Source organism: Wyeomyia smithii, chromosome 2 (genome assembly GCF_029784165.1).
Source record: "Wyeomyia smithii strain HCP4-BCI-WySm-NY-G18 chromosome 2, ASM2978416v1, whole genome shotgun sequence".
Lineage (NCBI taxonomy): Eukaryota > Metazoa > Arthropoda > Insecta > Diptera > Culicidae > Wyeomyia > Wyeomyia smithii.
The window spans coordinates 228,209,160-228,233,281 of NC_073695.1; the positions used below are offsets into that span (position 1 = coordinate 228,209,160).

The 24,122-nt window shown below is 38.7% G+C and overlaps 4 protein-coding genes and 1 pseudogene across 6 annotated transcripts in view; 1 reads left to right on the forward strand and 4 right to left on the reverse strand.

The window, feature by feature from the left end:
- The window catches only part of LOC129721072 (sodium-dependent transporter bedraggled), a 276,779-nt gene that overhangs the window by 134,539 nt on the left and 118,118 nt on the right, over positions 1 to 24,122 (forward strand). The window lies entirely within an intron of this gene.
- On the reverse strand, positions 2,026 to 3,965 carry LOC129721077 (probable cytochrome P450 9f2). Of its 2 annotated transcripts, XR_008727341.1 has the most exons (3): positions 3,668 to 3,965; positions 2,149 to 3,610; positions 2,026 to 2,087 (listed from the first exon to the last, which is right to left on the reverse strand). XR_008727341.1 is itself a non-coding variant. In XM_055673208.1 (2 exons), the coding sequence occupies exons 1-2, from the start codon at positions 3,880 to 3,882 to the stop codon at positions 2,200 to 2,202; spliced, it is 1,626 nt and encodes a 541-aa protein (XP_055529183.1). In that variant the 5' UTR covers positions 3,883 to 3,965; the 3' UTR covers positions 2,026 to 2,199. The 2 variants fall into 2 exon arrangements, 1 of the variants encoding a protein (XP_055529183.1); XM_055673208.1 differs by having other exon boundaries at positions 2,026 to 3,610.
- On the reverse strand, positions 4,144 to 9,316 carry LOC129721092 (probable cytochrome P450 9f2; annotated as a pseudogene).
- Positions 16,438 to 18,618, reverse strand: LOC129721082 (cytochrome P450 9e2-like). The gene is made up of 2 exons (XM_055673212.1): positions 18,163 to 18,618; positions 16,438 to 18,106 (listed from the first exon to the last, which is right to left on the reverse strand). The coding sequence occupies exons 1-2, from the start codon at positions 18,372 to 18,374 to the stop codon at positions 16,708 to 16,710; spliced, it is 1,611 nt and encodes a 536-aa protein (XP_055529187.1). The 5' UTR covers positions 18,375 to 18,618; the 3' UTR covers positions 16,438 to 16,707.
- LOC129721085 (probable cytochrome P450 9f2) lies at positions 21,208 to 23,357 on the reverse strand. 2 transcript variants are annotated; one of them, XM_055673217.1, is made up of 3 exons: positions 23,153 to 23,357; positions 22,874 to 23,102; positions 21,208 to 22,809 (listed from the first exon to the last, which is right to left on the reverse strand). In XM_055673217.1, the coding sequence occupies exons 2-3, from the start codon at positions 23,083 to 23,085 to the stop codon at positions 21,414 to 21,416; spliced, it is 1,608 nt and encodes a 535-aa protein (XP_055529192.1). In that variant the 5' UTR covers positions 23,086 to 23,102; positions 23,153 to 23,357; the 3' UTR covers positions 21,208 to 21,413. The 2 variants fall into 2 exon arrangements, with proteins under 2 accessions (XP_055529192.1, XP_055529191.1); XM_055673216.1 differs by having other exon boundaries at positions 23,157 to 23,355.

Sequence of the window (24,122 nt, forward strand, 5' to 3'; positions counted from 1 at the left end):
CAGCGCTGGTTTAAAACTTATTTAATTATCTAAACTGCGATAAATCGTTCGTTCAAAACGCGTAGGTTGATTGCTTACTCGAAAACGAATCTACATCTCGCTTCTTATACGGATCCACTGCACAGCTGTTTTCTTCAATATCTAAAGACTTTTTCTCCATTATTTGATTATTTTCGAAAAACTGTTTTCTAACGATTTATTGTTTTTTAAATTTCACAACTTGAGTAATAGTTGATATTCTCAATTGTTTGATATTACATATGTTATATTTAAACTTAACTTACCAAATAAATAAAAATGAACGTGATTGAAAAAAAAAAAACAATTCACAAAAACCATTGCTCATGCTAAAATACTGGATTGCTCAAAAAAGTATTCACACATGCGAAAGTTTGTCTCTGCAATTTGTTATTAACAAAAGCAAAGCTTAAAATAACTAAGTACTGTCCTCCTTTAATCATTGATGGGTAGTTCAGATATAACTTCGCACATGATGAATGACGCGCATGAAACATATGTCATCTGCGTTCCATCACAGACACCTTTTCTAGTGTTGCGTAATAACATAACAATCCTCATCCCATCACCACCACCTTTTTCTACTGCTTTGTTTTCGTCTTCTTCTACATAAACAAACAAATATTATTTGAAAAATAAAAAAGTTGGGTTACTGTAGCACATTTGCAGTATAGAAGATAAACCTATGTTTATTTTTAAAACTTTAAAATTTTATGTTGATATTCCGAAATATCTTAAATCAAAACAGTTGATCAGATTTTGCATAACGTTTAAAAATAATGACCAATGGCTTAACCCGATCCCGGCGGAGAGAAATCAGTTTTTATCTCAAAAAATGAACTTCAAACTCTTATTACTCATCAACTATATACACAATTGACACAAACTGTATTGCATATTAAAAATCAATCTGGTTTCTAACCATGAATAGTTTCATCGTAAGAAATTTCAAGTATAATTGTTAAGCTTGAATCGAAGTTTGAATGTCACCCGTCAGGAATGGATTTACCCTATACTGTAGATTTTTTTGAAACAGCTAAAATTTTCATGTATCAGCAAAATAACTTTCGCTTTCCCCGCACATCTTGACCGTCGTAGTATACTTACAGAATTAATTTGGGGTACAATATGTGCAGCATGTCTTGCGTAGGTTGAATGTCTTTGCTATTTTTAAAAATATCCAAAAAAAAACTATATTGCTCTATCTTTAAGTACAACTTCTTGAGAACATTTTTGTAAATTTCGTTAGAACTTTGAGTAATAGGAAGAAAGTTGGATAGATTTCAAGTGCGGCTCGTCACTTGAAACTCGATATAGTGTTTTGCATAAAATGGCTTTACCGAGTTACAGCCGGTTATCTTAAATTTTTATAAATGTTCGTTATTAACGTCTTTGATCGTAATTGATTTTCTAATAAACAAATTACTTTTTGCAATCGAATAACTGTACTATTGAAAAATTACAATTTCAATGCATATAAAAATTGCTACACACTTAAAAAAATCCAAACTGCTCATTTTCCCGAGCGAAAACGTTTATAATCCCCATCATGTTCTTGACTTTTTCATAGACAAAGGGTACTGCCTTATTCCATCACTTGACAACCTAATTTTGATGGCAATGCCATGACATTACAGAACTTATTGGACATGTAACTATAAAGTAAAGTTCGTAAACAACTGACAGTGGTTTGGCTAGCGTTAAATTTCATTTACATGCTTGATATCTTTAAAACTATGTCTTTCTTACATCTTAAAATTGCCTTCCGCCCTTTATTACGTTTTTGGCGGTTTTTTGCCGATGCACCTGCATCAGAACCTTTAGCCATGTGCTGATTTAACACGTGTGCCGAGTATAAGTTAAAACGCAGTTAGCTTTGATCTCCTTACGACTGGCTTTATACCAGGCTAGTGGAAGTGAGTGGAGGACTAAAAGCAAAGGTAAGTTGTAGTCAGAACAGAAGTGCTTGGTTGCTACACATGAAAAAATAACAAACTTTAGTGTATCTCAGGTTCAAAGTTTGCTTGGGAAAAAACAATTTGAGTAATTCTCGTTTGTCGTGCGCGTGACTGAAAGACAAGCAAACTATATATATTCCGATTTTTGTTTTGTACACAACTTGGAGTATACTCTAGAAATGTTCGTTTTTTTTGGGTTTTTCACTCCTTAAGGTAGGCAATCCTATGGATTCCTGGGTTTCACTTCCAGCCAAACTCCTCCCTCGGGTATCAAGACAAACATGGACTTCTTCAGCTGCAGTGGAATTTGTGACTTCTCAGTTGGCTCCAAAGAAAAATCTTTCAACAAATAGTATATAATCAACTTCACTTCCATCAGTGCTAATCGGGATCCGATGCAGTTCCGTGGTCCAATCCCGAACGGAATATAAGTGGCGGGATTGATTTTCGATCGGTTTTCTTCATTAAATCGTTCCGGATCGAACTGATCCGGCCGATCAAAATACTTCGGGTCTCGATGGAGGGCAAAACTAGGGATGAACAGCGTACGTCCTTTTTCGATGGTGAATCGCGTTCTGGCCCCGTCGTCGTAGAGATAATCTTTGTTGCAATAACGCTCCGAAAATACGGCTGGTGGCCACAGTCGAAGAGTCTCCGAAACAACCATATCCATGTATGGCATTTGCTGCAGTGTTTCATAGTTGAGCGGTTCTCCATTAAGTGATCTCTCGGTTTCTATAATTTCCTGGTGTAGTCGATCTTGAACGTCTGGATTGGCCAGAAGCTCGTATGTCAGGAAGGTCATACATGTTGACACCGTTTCGAAACCGGCAAGGAAGAACAACAAACATTGTGCAATTAATTCATTCTCCGACCAAACTCGCGTGTTCGCCGTCTTTCCAACGGCAGATTCTTCAACCGTAGCGAATCCGGCATCCTTCGTTTCCACTTCATCCTTCTGGCGTTTCAATGCACCTTTTTGCACTTGCATTAGTATGTGAATCATGTCGTTTCTAACGATTCCATGAGTTTTTCGTTGCTGCATGTTATCAACGATCATCCCCTTAAAGTACTTTTTCAAACTCGAGCTTATGAAATCAAGTTTTAACTTTTCCATCAGCCAGGGAGCGAAAAACATTAAAAACAATTTCATCCCGACAGTAAACGATTGAAAGTTGAGCATCTCCTTTCCCTTCAAGTAAAATTCATTGTCCCGCACCTTTAGCGAATCCACTTGAATACCGAACGCGACAGTGGCGATCACATCGCTGCCGAGTCGTGAAAAGGTGTCCTTCATTTCATACTCCAATCTTTTCCCGCTCCGAGCTTCGGAGGCGAAGAAACTGGACATCGACTGAGCGCATTCCGCAACCAGTGTGAACATGTGCCGCATTTTGCTCCCGGTAAAGGCCGGACTGAGTGTTGCACGCATATCTCGCCACTTCTGGCCACGAAGGGCGAACAACGTATTCTGGAACAAACTTTCCTCTCCAACTTCACCGTCCAATTTATGGCTGGGTAGCATCGGTGTATGGTCGGGAAAAAAATCAAAATCCTTCACGCCAATTTTTTTTATTATTTCTGGGTCCCGCACCAGAAAGGTTGGACTTGTGAAACTGTAGAAACCGACTAACCTAAAAATCGATACGTTTTAGAAGTGATTCATGTGATGAAAATATTATAATACTTACTTCGCATCCGGATATGTGTTGTAGAGTTGCTGAAAATGCGTCGCTATATTTCGTTTACGGGTAAGAGCTGGCCAACTGCTGCCGAATAAGAATGTCGGTTTCAGGCATGGTATCGGCTTCGAAAGGAAGTATTGATATTTCTGTGCAATATAATGATAGATAAGCAAAACGATGGCACCAATTGCCAGCACGACGAACAAATCTACGTTGATCATAGCGATTAGGTCAACCAAATTAAAATTTCCATCAATGATTTATTTTGCGTCTGCTCTCTACGAGCTATGCTTCGTCACTGCTGTTGATAGTTCTAATGAAACGACCACAGCCCCAAATCGTAATTTGTGTTACGATACGAAATGAATTAGAGACACGCGAAGTGCGATTTTAATGTGGGTGTTAAACAAAAATACATTTGTGGTGGGTTGGATTGGGCAGGAGCGGAGAACAAAAACGGTTAACTTAAACGGTGTAGTTAAAAGTTTCTATGAGTAAAACCATAGTTGAAGAATTTAATTTATTAATTGAACGAATTAAATATTTTTCATAATGCGCAAGCATTTTTTTTGGTATCAGAACTCCAGAATAACCGATGTAAAAATAATTTGTATACACAAAACTTTCGAATTACTTGACCGACCTTAAGAAAACATAAATCCTTCTAAATTCAGGCTCGAGTTACAGTAACTGTTCGCTAACTGGGTGCTGTTTAACTGGGCTGCTTTTTAACTGGGCGTTCGCTAACTGGGCTATAGCCCAGTTAAAAAGCAGATGAACGTCAAAAATCAGCGTTTGGCATGTTGCTGTCAAAACGAGATAGGGGCACATGAATAGTAAATTGAGATTGATTTTTTCAGTTCAATGGATTTTGGTTGTCATCACACATGCGATCACTAGGCATTCATCTATTCGTTTCCAGGTCAAATAAATGTTTTATGAAAAGAACATGTTTCCAGGCAACGGTTAGTGCAAATAAAGCACACGCAAAGCTAACACTTTATTTTTTCTCATTAGCTGTTCATCAATCAGGATTTTCAGTGTATTTGTTCAAAACCTTTTTCAGTTTACGCTGAGAGTTTTGCCTAGCGACATTACATCGAAATCCCCCTCGATATTTGACGACATTTGAAATGTCAGCCCAGTTAGCGAGCGACATTCGTTAACTGGGCTAGGCCCTCAGCCCAGTTAGCAAACGAACAGTGTATATACCTACAAGAGACACTTAATAAAAATTTGGATGCGTTTGCTTTCTCCTTTTCCTCTCCTGTTCCTCCCACTTGCTCTCACGATCCTCTCGGCTTCAGCTCCAGCCAAACACCCGCCTCCGGTATCATGTTAAACATTACCTTTTTCAGCTTCAACGGAACTTACGACTTCTCGGTCGGTTCCAACGAGAAATCTTTCAACAAATAGTACACAATCAGCTTAACCTCCATCAGTGCCAACCGGGATCCGATACAATTTCGTGGTCCAATCCCAAATGGGATATAAGCGGCGGGATTGATTTTCGATCGATTCTCTTCGTTAAATCGTTCCGGATCAAATCGCTCCGGCTTCTCGAAGTGCTTTGGGTCTCGATGGATGGCGAAACTAGGAATAACCATTGTATGTCCTTTTTCGATGGTAAACCGCGTCCCAGCTCCATCATCGTAGAGGTAATCTTTGGTGCAACTATACGTTCCGAAAACACGGCTGGAGGCCATAGTCGAAGAGCCTCTGAAACAACCATATCCATATATGTCATTTTCTGCAGTGTTTCATAGTTAAGCGGTTCTCCATTTAGTGATTGTTCAGTTTCTAGCATTTCTTGGTAGAGTCGATCTTGAACGTCCGATTGGCTAGAAGCTCGTATGTCAGGAAAGTCATACATGTTGAAACGGTTTCAAAGCCGGCAAGGAAAAACGACAAACATTGTGCTATTAATTCTTTCTCTGACCAAACTCGTGAATTCACCGTTTTTCCAACGACAGATTCTTCAACTGTAGCAAATCCGGCGTCCTTCGTTTCCACTTCATCCTTTTGTCGCTTCAATGCCCCTTTTTGCACTTGCATTAACATATGAATCATATCGTTTCTCACAATTCCATGAGCCTTACGTTGCTGCATGTTATCAACGATCATCCCCTTGAAGTATTTAATCAAACTAGAACCTATAAAATCCACTTTCAACTTCTCCATCAGCGAGGGAACGAGAAACATCAGAAGAAATTTCATCATGGTCGTAATCGTTTGAAAGTTCAGCATTTCTTTTCCCTTCAGGTAAAATTCATTGTCCCGCTCTTTCAACGAATCCACCTGCATGCCAAAAGCAACTGTGGCGATCACATCGGTGCCGAATCGTGAAAAAGTATCCTTCATTTCATACTCCAACCTTTTTCCGCTCCGAGCCTCCGAAGAAAAGTAGCTGGTCATCGATTGAGCGCAGTCCGCAACCAGGGTGAACATGTGCCTCATTTTGCTACCGGTAAAGGCCGGACTAAGTGTTGCACGCATATCGCGCCACTTCCGGCCACGAAGGGCGAACAGCGTATTTTGGAACAGTTTTTCCTCTACAACTTCACCATCCGATTTATGTTCAGGCACCATTGGTGTATGGTCAGTAAAAAAATCAAAATCCTTAACGGCGATTTTTGACGTTGACTAACATCTATATCGAAGTTAGGCCCCTGAATTTAAAAATCTAGTAATTCAACCAGGGAAAACCAGAGAAAAGTGGTCAGGTTTTGAGCGCTTATTTTGCAGTCATCTATAATCAGGTTTTCGAGGTTTTGGCATCAATCGATCAGAAATTCTTTTACGGTTAAATTTATGTAACAAAAACAAACTATTGTTTGAGATACACTATTGAAAAATTGGTAATTAATATCGATTGTCTAAATCATACCGCGCAGCCAATCACTACCTCTCTTCCCAAGCACAGTCGACACTAACGGATACAATCGATCTGACTTTGTTGTTATTGTTGTTGTCACTTTCTGTTTCCGATGTTTATGCTGCTGCTAGCGGAAAAAACCTTGCAAATATGCATCTTTTTGTTGGTGTTAATTTTACGACAGCGGCCGGCGCCCCATCATTCTGATTCCAAAACCGCACCAGTGACATGCGGACGCTAGGTGATAGCAGCTGAAAGGAGGAAATACAAAATAGTACCGGTCATCTCGTGCCGGTTTCACCCGTAATGCTGGTGGCTTTAGTAGTAAATGGCTACTGCAAAACACTTAAATGGCTGGAATTCTGGACGGACTAACCAGGAAACTATAATCGGCAACTGGCACCTTTTGGTGCCTCTAAATTTTGTTACAGAAGCGGCAAATTGAATTTTCTGTTTCACCAAATGATGCTGCTAGCGGAAAAAACCTTGCAAAAATGCATGTTTGTGTTGGTGTTAATATTATGACAGCGGCCGGCGCAGCTTTCAAGAAACATTTGTCTCTTCCATTCCATCATTTATGTAGCCCATCCCTCTTTTAATTTATCTGACGAAGCCTTGGTATAAAACGTACCGTTCGAACATTTCACCCCATCAGTTTCATTACTAAACCGTACCGGATACATACGGACGCTCGGTGTTAGCAGCTAAAAGGAGGAAAAACAAAACAGTACCGGTCATCTCGTGCCGGTTTGACCCGTGATGCTGGTGGCTACTGCAAAGTACTAAAATGGCTGGAATTCTGGACGGAAACCAGTAAACAAGAAATCGGCAACTGGCACCTTTTGGTGCCTCGCAGTTTTATAATAGAAGCGGTTAGTTGAATTTTATGTTTTACAATTGCTGTTGCTAGCGGAAAAAAAACCTTGCAAAAATGCATGTTTATGATGATGTTAATTTCACGACAGCGCTAGGTGTTAGCAGCTGAAAGGAGAAAAGACAAAATAGTACCGGTCATCTCGTGCCGGTTTCACCCGTTATGCTGGTGGCTCTTAGTAGATTAACCAGAAAACAACAATGTAATCGGCAACTGGCACCTTTTGGTGCCTCTAAATTTTGTTACAGAAGCGGCTAATTGAATTGTCTGTTTTACCAAATGATGCTGCTAGCGGAAAAAACCTTGCAAAAATGCATGTTTGTGTTGGTGTTAATATTATGACAGCGGCCGGCGCAGCTTTCAAGAAACATTTGTCTCTTCCATTCCATCATTTATGTAGCCCATCCCTCTTTTGACGTTGACTAACGTCTATATCGAAGTTAGGCCCCTGAATTTAAAAATCTAGTAATTCAACCAGGGAAAACCAGAGAAAAGTGGTCAGGTTTTGAGCGCTTATTTTGCAGTCATCTATAATCAGGTTTTCGAGGTTTTGGCATCAATCGATCAGAATTTCTTTTACGGTTAAATTTATGTAACAAAAACAAACTATTGTTTGAGATACACTATTGAAAAATTGGTAATTAATATCGATTGTCTAAATCATACCGCGCAGCCAATCACTACCTCTCTTCCCAAGCACAGTCGACACTAACGGATACAATCGATCTGACTTTGTTGTTATTGTTGTTGTCACTTTCTGTTTCCGATGTTTATGCTGCTGCTAGCGGAAAAAACCTTGCAAATATGCATCTTTTTGTTGGTGTTAATTTTACGACAGCGGCCGGCGCCCCATCATTCTGTTTCCAAAACCGCACCAGTGACATGCGGACGCTAGGTGATAGCAGCTGAAAGGAGGAAATACAAAATAGTACCGGTCATCTCGTGCCGGTTTCACCCGTAATGCTGGTGGCTTTAGTAGTAAATGGCTACTGCAAAACACTTAAATGGCTGGAATTCTGGACGGACTAACCAGGAAACTATAATCGGCAACTGGCACCTTTTGGTGCCTCTAAATTTTGGTACAGAAGCGGCAAATTGAATTTTCTGTTTTACCAAATGCTGCTGCTAGCGGAAAAAAGTAGGAGGGTGGTATTCAAGACACGACCGCATGACGTTGACTACCGTATTCTTAAAAAAAAAATATTCCATTGAAGCAAATAGTAGAGGGAATTGCAACGCTTCTTTTACAAAACTTCTGTAACAAAATTTCGTGGCTCCAAAAGGTACCAGTTTCCGATTATTCTCGTCCAGAATTCCAGCCATTTTAGTATTTTGCAGTAGCCATTTATTACTAACAGCCACCAGCATAACGGGTGAAACCGGCACGAAATGACCGGAACTATTTTTTTAAGAATACGGTAGTCAACGTCATGCGGTCGTGTCTTGAATGCCACCCTCCTACTTTTTCAATAACTTCCGGATCCCGAACCAGGTAGGACCCGCTTGTGAGATCGTAGAAACCAACCAGCCAGGAAATGAATACGGTTTAAAAATTATCATTTGATGAAAATACTCCAACCCATACTTCGCCTCCGGGTCGGTGTTGTAGAGCACTTGAAAGTGTGTCGCTATGTCCCATTTGCGGAACAAAGCTGGTCCACTGCTACCGATCAGGAATGTCGGTTTCAGGCATGGTATCGGCTTCGAAAGGAAATAATGGTATTTCTGAGCCAGATAATGAAAGATAAACAGAACGATGGCACCGATTGCGAGCACCACGTATAAATCTACAGCGACCATCGTGATAAGTCGTCGTCACAATGTCTCGGACGGTAATTCTGTAAACTTGTGCTATAGTTGGTCTAGAATTTAAATCAGTTAATTTTCTTTTGCGTCTGCTCACTACCAGTTGAGCTTCGTTACTGGCGTTGATTATTTCTCTGATGAAGTGATCACAGTAGAAATTTGTGGTTTGTGTAGCGATACGAAATGAATGAAAGAGACGTCCGCCCAAGTGTACATGTTTGTGTTTGTATAATATAAACATAAGAATTATATTTCTGGAGGGTGAATTGACCAGATCCGGCGCTGAAAACATGTTTAGTTTGTTGTTTTTTTTTCATCCGCAGTCAAAGCGCGGGTTGCGAATATTATTGTATTTTCATCTTTTGCTAATTTAAATTTGTTGCTTTATATATTTGGAACCAACATCGGTCCAGAAAACAGTTTTTTTCTGTGACTAACTGTTATTGGTACCTACACAAAAACACAATAACCAATTTAAATGATTAATTTATCGTTCAATGATATTTGTATTTACGCTTCTGCACGCTGCGAACAGACCTTCTGACATTGACGTGGTTCTTCAAATAAAATCACCACAATTGAGGCTCGTTTCGTTTTGAAGTTTAATAAATACATACAATACGTATGTCACATTTTTCCCTCGAAAGATAGTCACTCAGTATATTAGAGATAACGGAAGATAATGTCAAGTTGTGATATCCGTTGATTGATTCTAATTATTAAATTATCTTTATTTTACAAATATACCCTTTACGAATGCTTCGGAACAATTTTATCTTTGCGCCTTTTTATATCTCATAGAATCAATCGAGTCGACTATGACAATGTACTGAGAATAAACAAAACGAATTCTCTAACAATTCAAATATGTTAAGAAAATCAACAATGTCAACAGCGTCAAAAATATACCAATTAGCCAGAATGTCCCATTGTTTCGAATGTGTCGAAGAGGACGCATTTCGCGTCAACTCGACTGAAGAGCTGGCAGCACCTTCTGTAAACTCGATAATTTTTTTTTTCGGTGTGTAGGGCCCTACTAAACCAGATATGTTGAATTATCACTTCATTTGAAAATGTTGTAGTTGTTGTTTTGAAATCTTTTTTTTTTCATATGAAGATAGCTGACCCGGCAAACTTTGTCCCGCCCATTTTTATCTTCATTTAAATAATTCAATTTAAGGCTTCTGTGCATCAATCCGATTACGGGAATACCCGTATTTGATGGCATTCGGTGGTTTTGTGCTGTTTTCCATAAACTGGAAGTCAATTTCTGGCCTCGGAGCGTCATTCTGGTGGTATTTGATCATGTTTGGCTGTTTTCCAGAGACCGTAAGTTTCCATCCTAAATAAAAAAGGCGTCTAGAATCGAGCTTAGACTATTGTGCATCATCCCGATGATTTTAGACTGTTTTCCGAAAATATTGGTTGAAATATCTGTTTAATTTGTATGGGAACCACCCTAGTAAAAAAATAAATGAACCACCCTAATGAAAATCGAGTTTTATATGCCTACTGAACATTAAAATAATTTACATCTGGTTTGGAACGAGCTGTTGGTCATTTTAGAAACCCGTCTTAAAATATTCCATATTAAGCCTTCGGTTGCTCAGAAAACAACTAAGCCCCAGAAGGTTGATTTTCGGTCAAAATTTGGCATCAAAAAAAATCTCGATTTTCCCTATTTCCTGTACTTTCCCCTTGGTAGTTTTTCGAAGCCGAAAAATCGCAACTTTGAGCGCTTGAGGCACCCCTAAATCGTGTCCGATTGAGCTGAAATTTTGCACAGATTGTTTTTTTGGACCAATAAACAAAATGTACATAGTCGGTTTCAGAAATTTGACATGACCCTTTTCGCTGCCACACTAATATTTATATGGGAGCCCTTTTTTCCAGAAGAGGGAAGGGTGTTGGACCACCATGGAATTTTTTCTTGCTCCCAAAATACTTAACATGCCAAATTCGGTTCCATTTAATTAATTATTTAATTGAATTAATTTAAATTCTCGGGGTTGTATTTCATTCATTTGGGACCCCTTCCTTTCAGAAGAGGAAGGGGTGTCGAGCCATTATGAGAATATTCGTTGCCTTCAAAAACTTTCACGTTCCAAATTCGATTATATCTATTTAATTAGTTCTCGAGATGTGCAGAAATTGTGTTTTTTTTGTATAGAACCCCTCCCTTACGGAGGAGGGAGGGGTGTTGAACCACCATAGACATATTTGTTACCCTTAAAAACATCCACATGCCAAATTTGCTTCTATTTGCTTGGGAGCCCTCCCTTCCAGAATAGGGAGGAGTCTCGAACTATTTTAGTCACCTTTCCCAGTTCTTAAAATCTCTGTATACAAAATTTCTCACCTCAATAGTTTCTAAAACTATCGCGATCAGACAGACAGACAGACAGAGCTGCATTTTTATATGTTTAGATAAGGTAATGTATCGTGATTGGAACAATTCAGACTATTTTCATGGTGCATTTATTTTCATGGCACAATTGCACCATTAATATCGTCTTAAATCATGAAAAACGCGTTTATCGAAATCCATCATTATATCAAGCACAGGCAAAGTGAAGCGGTGAAGTCTCAGAAGTATGCTGTTCCGATCGTGATATAAAGCATGCTTTCACATTCCATCAATAATTCCAGCTCGAAGTTAATAGTGTACACAAAAAGTTTTTCTTCATAAAATTTAAATGTTAAAGAAGCATTTCACGGATAAATATACTGCAATCTTCAAATATTTGATTACATTATCAGTGCTTGCAAACAAGACATGGTAGAAATTTTAAAGGAAAATTGTGCTCAAAAATTAATAATTTTTTAAAACTAGTAATAAAATAGTGATACTTAAATCTTAATTAAGTTGCTGGATGTTTTGGCTGAATGTTTGATATATTTTATTATTCAATAATGAAGAAATTTTGCATATAAAAATTGTTCCGATCATGGTACATTTTCGGACTGTTCCAATCATGGTACATTACCTTACGTGAATAATGACTAGATAAACAAAAGTTGTCAATGGATGACTACTACAGAATTGTCTGAACTTTAATTTAAAACTAAAAATCAATGAGTTTGAGATCTTACACTTGAAAAAAAAAATAATTCAAGAGGTTGTTTATAAGACACGACCGCAATGTTATCGGTAATTACGACAGCCTGTCATATGTCAATGTATTTTTTGCAATAGGATTGGAAACACAATCGATATGTTCTTTTGTTGACCCTGTTGTTTAGTTTTCACAAAATTGGGAACATACATTGAGAACTGTATGTCGACGGTGCTTCCCACACAGAAGCGAGATCCAAAATCTTGCGCTGTGAAAGATGCTGTTTACTCTGTTGGTTCGTTCGCTATGGAAGGCAGCGAGATATTCGAAAACGCAGCCTGCTGCAGATCTGCTTGCTGATAAACGATCCAGTTCGCAGTAAATCAACGTCTTGCTAGCCGCTGCCGCTGTCGCTACTGCTGCTATCCGCTGCTACTTAGTTAGGACCATTCGAGTGGCCATCCACTAGTAAACGGATTGGTTTGGGCAGAAGTATGCTCTTTTGTGGTTAAAAGAGTGCATTCCCGGGTAACTAGGTATGATATTGTGTCGACTGTGTTAGGGAAAGTGAGCATTAAACAACCAATCAGATTTAAGAAATTTGTGTCTCAACAAAGCTTGACCATATTCAAAAGCAGTGTTTGCATAATCAAGGATTAACAATTTTCAAGGCTCAGTTATGCAAAAGTTTATTACGCTGCTTTTGTATGTTGCTTATTGCAGAAGGAAAAATTAAATTCAGTTTGTGCTGAAACATGGAGATGAAGTCAAATTTACTGCAACCATGTGTGTGCTAACACTTTGAACGAAGTTCGATGAATAAACGAAAAAATATCAACTCTTCAATTAGGTATTTAATTTGTCATCGAAAAGACAATTATTTGTTTTATTTAATATAATATATAATGCTAATCGCATCTCCGTGCCAACCTTGACAGTGCAAATAAAGCTTTCCCCTAATAACACAGTGGCGAATTGTTTCCACACTGAAAATTTGTCGGCCGACAGATTTTGATTGAGTGTGTTTCGAAAATACGGCAGCTTTTCGCTGGAGGAAGTGCCAGCCAATGTAGCCACCGCTGTTGCTACCGCTACCGCACAAATGTAGCTTTTTTACTAGAGGAAGCTGTGCCGCTGCATCTACTGTTGCTGGTATCCTAGCAGCAGCCACCGCCACTTGGTTGGGACCGTGCTAGTGGCCATCCACTAGTAAACTGATTAGTTTGAGCAGAAGCAGGCTCTTTCATAGACCAAATGATGCAGTCTATGTTAACTAGGTACCTACAATATTCTGTCGACAGTATTAGAGAAAGTAAGCATTAGGCGAGCAATCAGAGATCGAAATCGGCGTTTCAACAAGGCTTGTCAAGTTTAAATAGTATAATAGTTCGAATTATCAAGCTAAAATTTTCTGCATTTGGGCGGGTGCATAAATGATTTTCCAATCGATTGCTATAGGAATGAAGGATTCGGTTGGAAACTGACTGCGTTTTAAACATTCGAGAGCGGACAATTTTCGTGACGCTCTGGATGTTTTCTTGTTTTCAATTTGCACCCCTATATATGTTGCCGTAAAACGCCAAAAATCATTTTTATCTCAGATTTAATTACAATAAGATTGTTTGAAAGAAAATTTAGTTGCCTTCAACGCTTCTGAACGAATCAAAGAGGCATTCGTGAAGAAAAAAAAATTCTAATACAATATACAATATTATTAAACATTATTGGATCGATTGAACGTTGACATTAAGGCGAAACAGCCGCACTTTGAGAAGAAAACAGTACTTTTACCCTAAGCCAAAACTTTACTCAAGCCTGTCGTTGTCGTTGTCCCAAAACTTTACTCAAGCTTGTCGTGTCCTCAAAGAATTACTAGCATGTGAGAGAATATCTTTCACTGCGGAAACAACTGCTTTCACACTGGTGGGCAAAGCGACGCACTTGCCTGTAGAGAGCAGGTAATCGTTTGTATCTGGGGAGCTTGCAAAACAACATAGCGGTGGAATCAAAAATATCTCTCCAGCTTTCTGATACAAAAGGACATTACCCACACGAACTACACAACACAGCTTGCTGTAGTGTTTTTATGGTGTTCAAGAGACATTATATATCAAATGAGGGAAGCATCTAGGTAGGAAAGTAGATTGCGTTGTTTGCTTTACATCTTGAAACTGGAGAAAAAATCCAGCCGCCCGTCACGCATGTTTGCTCTTCGTATGTGAATGTTAGAATCACTAGAGTGATTCACTACTCTTGTGTCGCTCAGCTGTGGCGTAAACAGTAAGTGTATTAAATTTCCTGCGAGCAGCCGAAACACAGCACAAAGCAGAAGAAAAAAGTGTGCAACAAAAATTGCTACACGCTGGGCAAGAATTGAGCGGTGGACATTCACTCTGATCTTATCACATATTGAGGAGAATAAAAAGCCTGCTCCTTCTCATTCTGCTTACGACACTTTCGACAAATTGGAGGTATTGCACTAAAACTGGTTCCCTATCCCCCGTTTTCGCCAAAATTAGCCTGATTTTCTTGTTAACTCGATTGGAAATGACATGCGGTTCCACTCGAATGATAAGTTAAAGTTGGAAACAAATGACTATTCTAAAGGACTTGGCGTGTAGCGCTGTAAAACTGACATTGAAATGTTTAAAGACCGCTCCAAAAAGTGCATTACTCTATGTCAAAGAGCAAAACAGTATTTATTTCAAAGGCTTTGACTTTGACTTTGTATCAAAAGTGTGGAATCTTTATATAAAATTATATAAAATTTTCAAAATATTAATAACGACATCAACAAAGTCCACGATGTCTAAAATTTTATTTAAATGTAATGTTGCGGTTGTTAGGAATGCCAAAAATTTGAAAAATCTGTAATTTATTGAAAAATAATAATAACATAATTCTTCTAAAAACTATATATTTACTAGAAGCACATTTTTGTTGTGTATTTCTACGAAAAAAATTATGGATAATTTTAAAGAAATATGGTGTAGTAATCAACAGACAAGTGATGTTTTTTTAGATCAAAGAGAGTCGCATTCAACCAATTTGGTGAAAATATTTCGAAATTCCTTATACACCTATCATCCACCAATTTGGATTTTGAGTGCTCATTAGACATCGTTTTCTAGCTTTCGTCAACCATTCGTCCGCTGGATGCTCGAAAAATATTCAAAGGAAGCGATTTTTATGTTTCCAATTGTCATCATTAGGCAAAAAAACCATATGCTAAGTTGCACATACTACCATCTTAAATTTTCAAAATGGCCTCGAATGTCGATTTTTAGGTTTTATGAATGAATTACGTTACGGCGTTACGGTAAAGTCTGAAAATTTGGAAGTTGTCCACGGAGAATGTGGATGATCCCTTAAACACCGTCTGCCAAGCTGGATTAACAAATAATATGAAATAATATACGGAAAATTTTGATTTACTTTTTATGTTGAAATTTCAAAATGGTTTCAGTTATAGATAAAGGTTTCTCACAAAGGGAGCGAGGTAGCCACAAGGTTACAGAGTCCGCTTTGAGAAGCGCGTGGTCGTGGCCTCGAATTTCAGTAGAACCAGGCCATTCGATACCAAAAAGACTTTAGCATGAGTTCCATCTTAGGGTCTCCATTATACTTTTTCTACACGATACTCTGAAATAGTTCGACTTCCTGTTGACAAAAAAATAGCTGAAACCTCTCCAAGGTATTATAACTGGTGATACATGGCAGAAGGAACGAGATGAGATTCGTTATAGTAGCGGTAGTGAGCGTTTAAGAAAAAGTTAAACCATACACAAACAAGCACGGATAAAGATACGCATGTCACAAACTCGCAACAGTGGGATTACTAATAATAGAAGCGCAAAATGCAGCAGGCACCGAGACGACAATCACAATAAATTAACAATAATTCTGATCGCAAAGAGTATTTCACACAGATTTTTTACAGAACATCTCGACTTATTAAGTATTTGACATCGACTCTTTTAGATAACTTTCAGATACACTAAGGCCTTTTTCGCGGATTTCGAAATTTACATGTTTTTTAGCGCGGCGTTTTTCCGCGCTACATATCCCCCGCGTAGGAAAGTATGTTTTGATTGTTATATTAGCATGCGGTGGTTTTTTTGTCTTTTCGTTTTCTCAGTATTTTTCAAAAATAAACACACATCTATTTAAATCGGCCTGTTTTTGGAGGCCTTTTGAGAAGAAATTGATTACAGGAAATTACCTTAAAAAAGACCACCAGAAACGATCGAAACGTCAGGCAATTTGAGTCGATTGTTGTGGTGTCTAAAATATCAAAATACAAAAAAAACTACTGTTTAAAATACCAAAATACAAATATTATGATTTAAGACTTCGACTGTCATAAAAATAAATCGAAAAACAACTTTCATTGGACTTTTACTCCATACAATTACTTCAAACATTACAAATAGCTTCAAGCCGCACTTCTATTTTTAATCTTAACCCACACACCCTGTTCCGCCTGTAGGGTGAACGCACTCTTGGCCAATCGTATCGGAACTTGCGTTTTATCCGTCGGCTCCAGGCTGAAATCCTTCAACAAGTAGAACAACATCAACTTAACTTCCATCAACGCCAAACGCGATCCGATACAGTTCCGTGGGCCGATACCGAACGGAAAATACGTAGCAGGATTAATTTTCGACCGGTTGTCTTCGTTGAATCGCTCCGGATCAAACTTGCTCGGATTCGGGTAGAACTTCGCATCGTTGTGGATGGCATAGTTAGGTATCCAAATGGTTTGCTCTTTCTCGATCATGAATCGTGTTCCAGCTCCGTCATCGCACAGGTAATCTTTTACGCACAATCGATCGGAAACCACTACCGGGGGCCACTTACGAAGAGCTTCCGAAACTACCATGTCCATGTACGTCATTTTTTGCAGCTCTTCATAACTCAAGGGTTTGTTATCGAGCGATTGCACCATTGTTCTAATCTCTTCATAAAGACGATCCTGGACGTCGGGATTGATCGTTAATTCGTACGTTAGAAACGTCATACACGTGGAAACCGTGTCGAATCCTGCTAGGAAGAATAAAAAACACTGCGCAATCAACTCGTTCTCCGTCCAAACCCGAGAATGAGCAGATTTTCCAACACTAGACTCTTCGACTGTAGCAAAGCCTGCATCCTTGTGATCTTGTTCATCTTTTAAATGCTTCAAGGCACCCTTTCGAACTTCCATGAGCATTTGTATCATGTCATTGCGTATAATTGCATGAGCTTCTCGCTGCTTCATATTGTCAACGATCATTCCTTTGAAGTAGTTCGTAAGCTCGGAATCTACAAAATCGATCCCAAGTTTTTGTGCCAGACGAGGGGCAAATCTAAACACCATCAATTTCACCATAATCTTATACGACTGAAAGTTTAGCATTTCTTTTCCTTTAATATAGAATTCATTTTCTTGGTTCCTCAGCGAATCCTCTTGAATGCCGAATGCAACCGATGCGATAACATCGTTCCCAATACGTGAGAAAATGTCCTTCATTTCATACTCCAGCGGCTTTCCCGCTTTTATTTCAGCGAAGAAAAAATCACTCATAACCTGGGCACAACTGGCCACCAATCCAAACATACGCCTCATCTTACTCCCGGTGAAGGCCGGACTCAGAGTAGCTCTCATATCGCGCCATTTCTGTCCACGAAGCGCAACCAGTGAGTTACCGAACAAACTTTCACCGTCGTCCGGATTGTTCACCACGGCTGGATGGTCCGAGAAAAAATCGAAATCCTTCACTGTAATCGTTTTGATCACCTCTGGATCACGAAGCATCACTATTGGGCTCGTGAAGTCATACAGGCCAACAATCCTAGAAACGTTTACTGTTATTTTATGTTGAAGTGTTGGAGAAAAATTTGAACTTACTTGGAATCTGGATACGTATAGTACAGCGTGTTCATGTGTGTCACCATATCCCGCTTGCGAAACATCATAGGCCCGGAACTCCCGAAGAAAAAAGTTGGTTTTATACACGGGATCGGCTTCGACAGGAAATATTCATACTTTTTTGATACGTAGTGAATTAGCAGCAGAATCAGAGTTCCGACGGCTGTCGCCGTAAACAAGTCTACCTCCATATTTGGTACAATCAAACGAGATTGATCAGTCACCTAATCAATTAGACACACTATGCATCCAGTTACAACCAGACTGATAACGACTTTGAATTATCAAAAAAATGTCACGCTGCACTAAATTCGTCCGATCTCGTTGCTAGATAAAGACCAAATGAACACCGGTCTCGAAAAGTGAGGTGGTCACCAATAAAAACAGCGGGATATGTAGGTGTGAGTTTCCATAGTTTAAGCCTTCCTGTTACTTATGAGTCCACAGGATGGCGTTTCTATCAAGAGCGACGACGAGTAAACATTCAAATGTTGATTATTACCCATCTTGCAAGTATTTGAATGCTAGCACCACACACGAAGTGCTGTTTATATAATAAATATCAGTTTGAAGCAAAGAATTTCATAGGGCATTTTTAGATTTTTTGAAAAGGGTAAAGTGGGGTAAAAAAGACTCGAAAATTTTGAGTCCACAAACTGCTGAAAAGACAAAAAAGCTATAACTAATAGATTTCTCTGAAAATTGATATGGTAATTCTATCCCATAAAAATATACAATGTCGGTTATTGAAAGTTGCAGTCGAGATTACATAATTAGATACTTACATTTTTCTTCAAAAACAGGGTGATTTTTGGAGTTATTTTGTCAGAACTAGGTCCTACAATTAAACAATACGTTTTATAAATCAACTCAAGAGTTTTTATTGGACGTATTCAAAAAGTTCACCGTTTAAAAATAAATCGATTTTTTCATAACAAGGATTAGGCCATTATTTGAACCTGTTACATACACAAGGAGCGCAACTCCATTTTGTACGTACATTTGAAATGCTGGCTATAGCAGGCTATAGCTCTATAACATCCCAGTCTCAAATTGGTTTAAAAAATTGACCTCCAAAAAAAAAATCTGGGGTTCGGGTCTGGCTCGGGTTTCACAGCTTCGGGTTCGGGTTTGATCGGAGAAAAAGTTTCGGGTCGGGTTCGGGTTTCAACCGAAAAACAAAATTCGGGTACGGGTCGGGTATGGGTTTGAAAAAAGCCAAACCTGACCATCTCTGGTACAATGGTACAATAAGCATACCGAATTGCAGAAAAATCGATGCATTCTGCTCAAAGTTACAGTAACATTATGATTTTAGCAGCACCTGGACATTAGAGTTTAAAATGCCATTTCACCAGGCTCGGATTTAAGTAGGGAGGGCAAATGTCCCAGGCTTTTCGACACGAGGGGTCCCCCTGATTCTAGACCAGACGTGAATACAGGTTGGAGACCTTTTCACTCCACTAACTCATTTCCCAAAAAACTTATATGTACAAATTATTTCATGAATGAACAAACCCTGGAAATTTAAGTTCGATTGGGGGACCTCGATACAAAACGTAGTTGCGCTCCTGACACAATGGGTTTAAAAAATAATTTAAAACATGTATGAATAATGAAATTTTCTCGGTCGTTACTAAAACGGCGCAGTTTTTAATAACATCAAATGAAAGCTCTTGAGTTGCTCTATAAAACGTATAGCTTAGATACAGGATCCAGTTTTGTTGACAAGCAAAAAAAGCTGTAATAATCACCATTTTTTGGAGAAAAATGCAAATATCCTATAATGAAACCACGGCATCAATCAAAGGGGACAGCTCAAGCTTTCGAATGACGAGTATTAGAGCGATACTAATTTTTTTTGGATAAGTTTTTCAACCAGAGACACCGTGACTTACCTACCTATCACGGTGACAAAGTGCCGTTCTTTTCATCGTCATTTCTAGAGATGCGGATATAAATGCAGTCTCTGTCAAAACCGATTCAAACAATTTCTAAACGAACGTAAAAACGTAAAGGGGTTACCATGTGTGTTCGTCTTATTTTTACAACCTTCGAATAACAGAGTGGAAATGTCAAAATACTCAAACGTTCATAACTTTTTTGTTTTTCATACATATTGTCATCTTCAATGTGTAAAAAAAAATTTAAAAAAGGTACTTTTTGAGATATTTAATATTTTGTGACAATTTGGAAAATTTGGCACAGAAAAAAAAAATTTACATTGTATATATTTTTCCTAGAACCGCAATATTATTAATAACAACTCTGCTAGAGACACCATTTCTGCTGGAGACACCAATCAAACAAGTCGTTTCCCTGATATAGAAATTTTTATCTATCAGTCACCATTTTGAATAGGCCCTTTTGAAGCAGCAGTCGCGAGTCTACATGAAGAACGGACCTTATAAAATGACCTTTTTATCAGAAAGAAACCATTGTGATAAGTTTCGGTGAAATCGGAAATGGTCGACCAGGATCGATGTTCGAAGTAGCATGGAATGACTCTGCGACAAATAAAGGAAAGACAAAATCCCTGTTATCTTGTGTCGGACTCAAACTCCCTATTATCTGCAGCGCAAAAAAAAAAGCTTAACAACGTTAGTACTGGAGCATCCGTCTGTTTGGTGGCTCTTAAGGAATACCTAAGAACTGCTAAAATGTTAAAAATGCCATTAAAACAAGAGAACGAGAACAATTAAGCCACCAATGGCGCTTCTTAGCCAGATTATGCTTCGAGATTGTAGAGAAAACAAATTGCTGCAACTTCTTCTGCTTTTTTTGTTAAAATTTGAAACTGTCATAGTCATATTTTTTTCAAAATTTAGCGTGGAGAGATGAGAAGGAGCTGGGGAATAAATCTATGCGTAAAAGTCTGCTTGTAAAATCCAACGGTTTGATTCTACTTAGAATCGAACTCATGACCATCCGTTTGTCAAACGTACTCTGCTTCATAGTACGATAAACTCTGCCCCTAAGAAAAACTAAATTTAAGGATTCTGGCGATGCAATTCCTACACCCTGTGAAGTTATATAACTTTCATACGATAATATATATTTTTACTGCACGTGGGATTATAATTGAAATTATAATTTAAGCCTTTTGATAACACCGTCAACATGAATGAAATTTATCTCGTTTTATGATTCTAGGGTTCTATCGTCTGCCTGCGCTTGGTATGCACATGAACTTTAACATGATGTACTGTGCAAAATATACTTGACCGTGACTAGGCATTTCTTGGCTTCAGCCTCACCCACACACCGTTCTCCGCCTGAAGGGTGATTGCATTCTTTCTAATCCGTATCGGAACTTCCATTCTTTCAGCCGGCTCCATCTGGAAATCTTTCAGCAGGTAGTACAGCATCAGTTTCACCTCCATCAGGGCCAAACGGGATCCTATACAGTTGCGTGGACCAACTCCGAAGGGAAGATAGGCTGCAGCGTCAATTTTCGATATGTTTTCCGCACTGAATCGCTCTGGATCAAACTTATCCGGGTTGGGATAGAATTTCGGATCATTGTGAATCGCGATTGCAGGTATCCAAATGCTTCGGCCCTTCTCGATCATGAATGCTGTTCCAGCTCCGTCGTCGTATCGATAATCTTTCACGCATATCCGGTCGGAAACTACCGCTGGAGGCCACTTACGGAGGGATTCCGATACAACCATATCCATGTACGGCATTTTCTGTAACACTTCATAGCTCAAAGGTTTTTGTTCAAGGGATTGTTCGATCTCCTTGATTTCTTCATACAGACGATTCTGAACTTCTGGATTGATTGACAACTCATAGGTCGTGAACATCATACACGTTGAGACGGTTTCAAATCCTGCTAGGAAGAATAGGAAACACTGTGAAATTAACTCGTTCTCCGTCCATATCCGAGAATGCGCTACTCTTCCAACATTGGACTCTTCAACTGTGGCAAATCCTGCATCTTTATGATCCAGCTCATCTTTAGAATGCTTCAATGCACCTTTTCGAACTTCCATTAGCATGTGGATCATGTCATTGCGTACAATATTATGGGTAGTTCTTTGTTCCATGTTATCAACAATCGTTCTTTTGAAATAATTTGTTAGATCTCTATCAGCAAATTCAATGCCGAATTTTCGTGCCAATCCTGGTGCACTTCTTGTTAGTAAAAATTTCACTAATACCTTGAAAGATTGAAAATTAAGCATATCTTTGCCCTTCATGTAGAACTCGTTGTCACGATCCTTTAGGGAGTTCACCTGAATACCAAATGCAACCGTAGCGATTACATCGTTTCCGACCCGCGAAAAAGTGTCCTTCATTTCATACTCCAGTTCTCTTCCTACTTTCATCTCCGCAACGAAGAACTGGTTCATAGCTTGGGCGCAGTCTGCCACCAGCTCGAACATATGTCTCATCTTACTACCGGTAAAAGCCGGACTTAGGGTAGCCCTCATATCGCGCCATTTTTGACCTCGCAGTGCAAACAGTGAATTCCCGAATAGACTATTTTCGTCATCAGGGCTGTTGAATATCGGGGTGTGATCAGTGAAAAAATCGAAATCCTTCACCCCGATCTTTCTAATTGCTGTGGGATCACGTAACATGAATATCGGTTCGGTGAAATCGTAGAATCCAATCATTCTGAAATTGTGTTTGTATTAGTTTTCCCTTTGGGGCTGAGTTATTTTATTTAAAGCGCACTTACTTTGCGTCTGGAAACGTGTTGAATAACTTTTTGATATGTGTTACCATATCCGTCATACGAAACAGTAGGGGTGCATTAGTACCGAAAAAGAAAGCCGGTTTGATGCACGGTATCGGTTTAGACAGGAAGTATTGGTACTTCTTCGATATGTAGTGAAAAATTAGCAGAATGATGGCGCAGATGGCCACCGCGGTGAGCAAATCTACCGCCATTCTCGGTTAAATTGTGCCTAGAAAACAAGTTTCAGGATTAAAAAAATTTCACAAAATAATAATCTACTTACAACACGACAGCCTACAGTTGCCAAATATACTGAAAACGCCACTTTATATCACCCGGTTATCGGTGCTGTCAGAGGACAACGCACTGAGCGGCTGATCCGCTTGCCAGACAACGCGTGAATGTGTTTCGGTTGTTCGGTCGCCCCTAACCTAACCGGTCATTAATGAATGAAGCTGGCTTTATAGTATTAAGCTTCGTTAGTGGTGGAACACTCAACACAACTAACCGGTAGGTAAATATCAAACAAATGCGTATCGATTCGGTTGGACGGACACTAACACCTTCGTGAAGGTTTCGTACACTTATTAGTGCCATTGAAAACAAATTTAGATTCTGCGTAGAAGACGAGTGTTCATTTTTATTTCTTTCTTTAGGTAAATATTTGGTTAGAGAATCTGCATGTATACACTTCAAAATAGCATCTGGACAGTTTCAATGTCACGGATGTAGGAATGGCCAATTAAACTAGACATTAAGACATCAGTATCAGTAAGGAGTAAAATTTAACTTAACGTGCTCTGGATTATAGTTGAATTGGGCTTTGAACTACTTTGGATTGGGTGAAGGAAATGGGTTTGATATAGTTTCACTTTTAGGGGAATATTATCGCTTGTTTGAAACAAAGATTATTTCTGTAATCAAATTACATTATTTTGTGAAAAACAATTTAGGACATTTTCAACATTTTTGAAATAAAACATTTCATAATACTAACGAAATGTTGTAACAAAGGTCAGGAAAACAAATCCGGAGTGATTTGCGATAAGGGCGCAACTAACAAAAGATAAACATTGAGGAATATCAGTTTGAAAATTTGCAAGTACATTTTCAAATCGTAATTTCAAAGGAAGTGACTAACATTAACATCAATACCAAAAATCGACGTAAAATAAACCTGGATTATAGTTTCCTAACAATACTACATTAAATTTGTACGTTTATGGCTTAAATCTACGCTTTTCTTCTA

Coding starts and splice junctions, on each gene's coding strand:
- LOC129721077 (XM_055673208.1), bottom strand. CDS start 3,882: ATGATCAACGTAGATTTGTTCGTCGTGCTGGCAATTGGTGCCATCGTT. Junction 3,611..3,667: donor AACACATATCCGGATGCGAA/GTAAGTATTATA, acceptor ATCGATTTTTAG/GTTAGTCGGTTTCTACAGTT.
- LOC129721082 (XM_055673212.1), bottom strand. CDS start 18,374: ATGGAGGTAGACTTGTTTACGGCGACAGCCGTCGGAACTCTGATTCTG. Junction 18,107..18,162: donor TATACGTATCCAGATTCCAA/GTAAGTTCAAAT, acceptor AAACGTTTCTAG/GATTGTTGGCCTGTATGACT.
- LOC129721085 (XM_055673217.1), bottom strand. CDS start 23,085: ATGGCGGTAGATTTGCTCACCGCGGTGGCCATCTGCGCCATCATTCTG. Junction 22,810..22,873: donor AACACGTTTCCAGACGCAAA/GTAAGTGCGCTT, acceptor ACACAATTTCAG/AATGATTGGATTCTACGATT.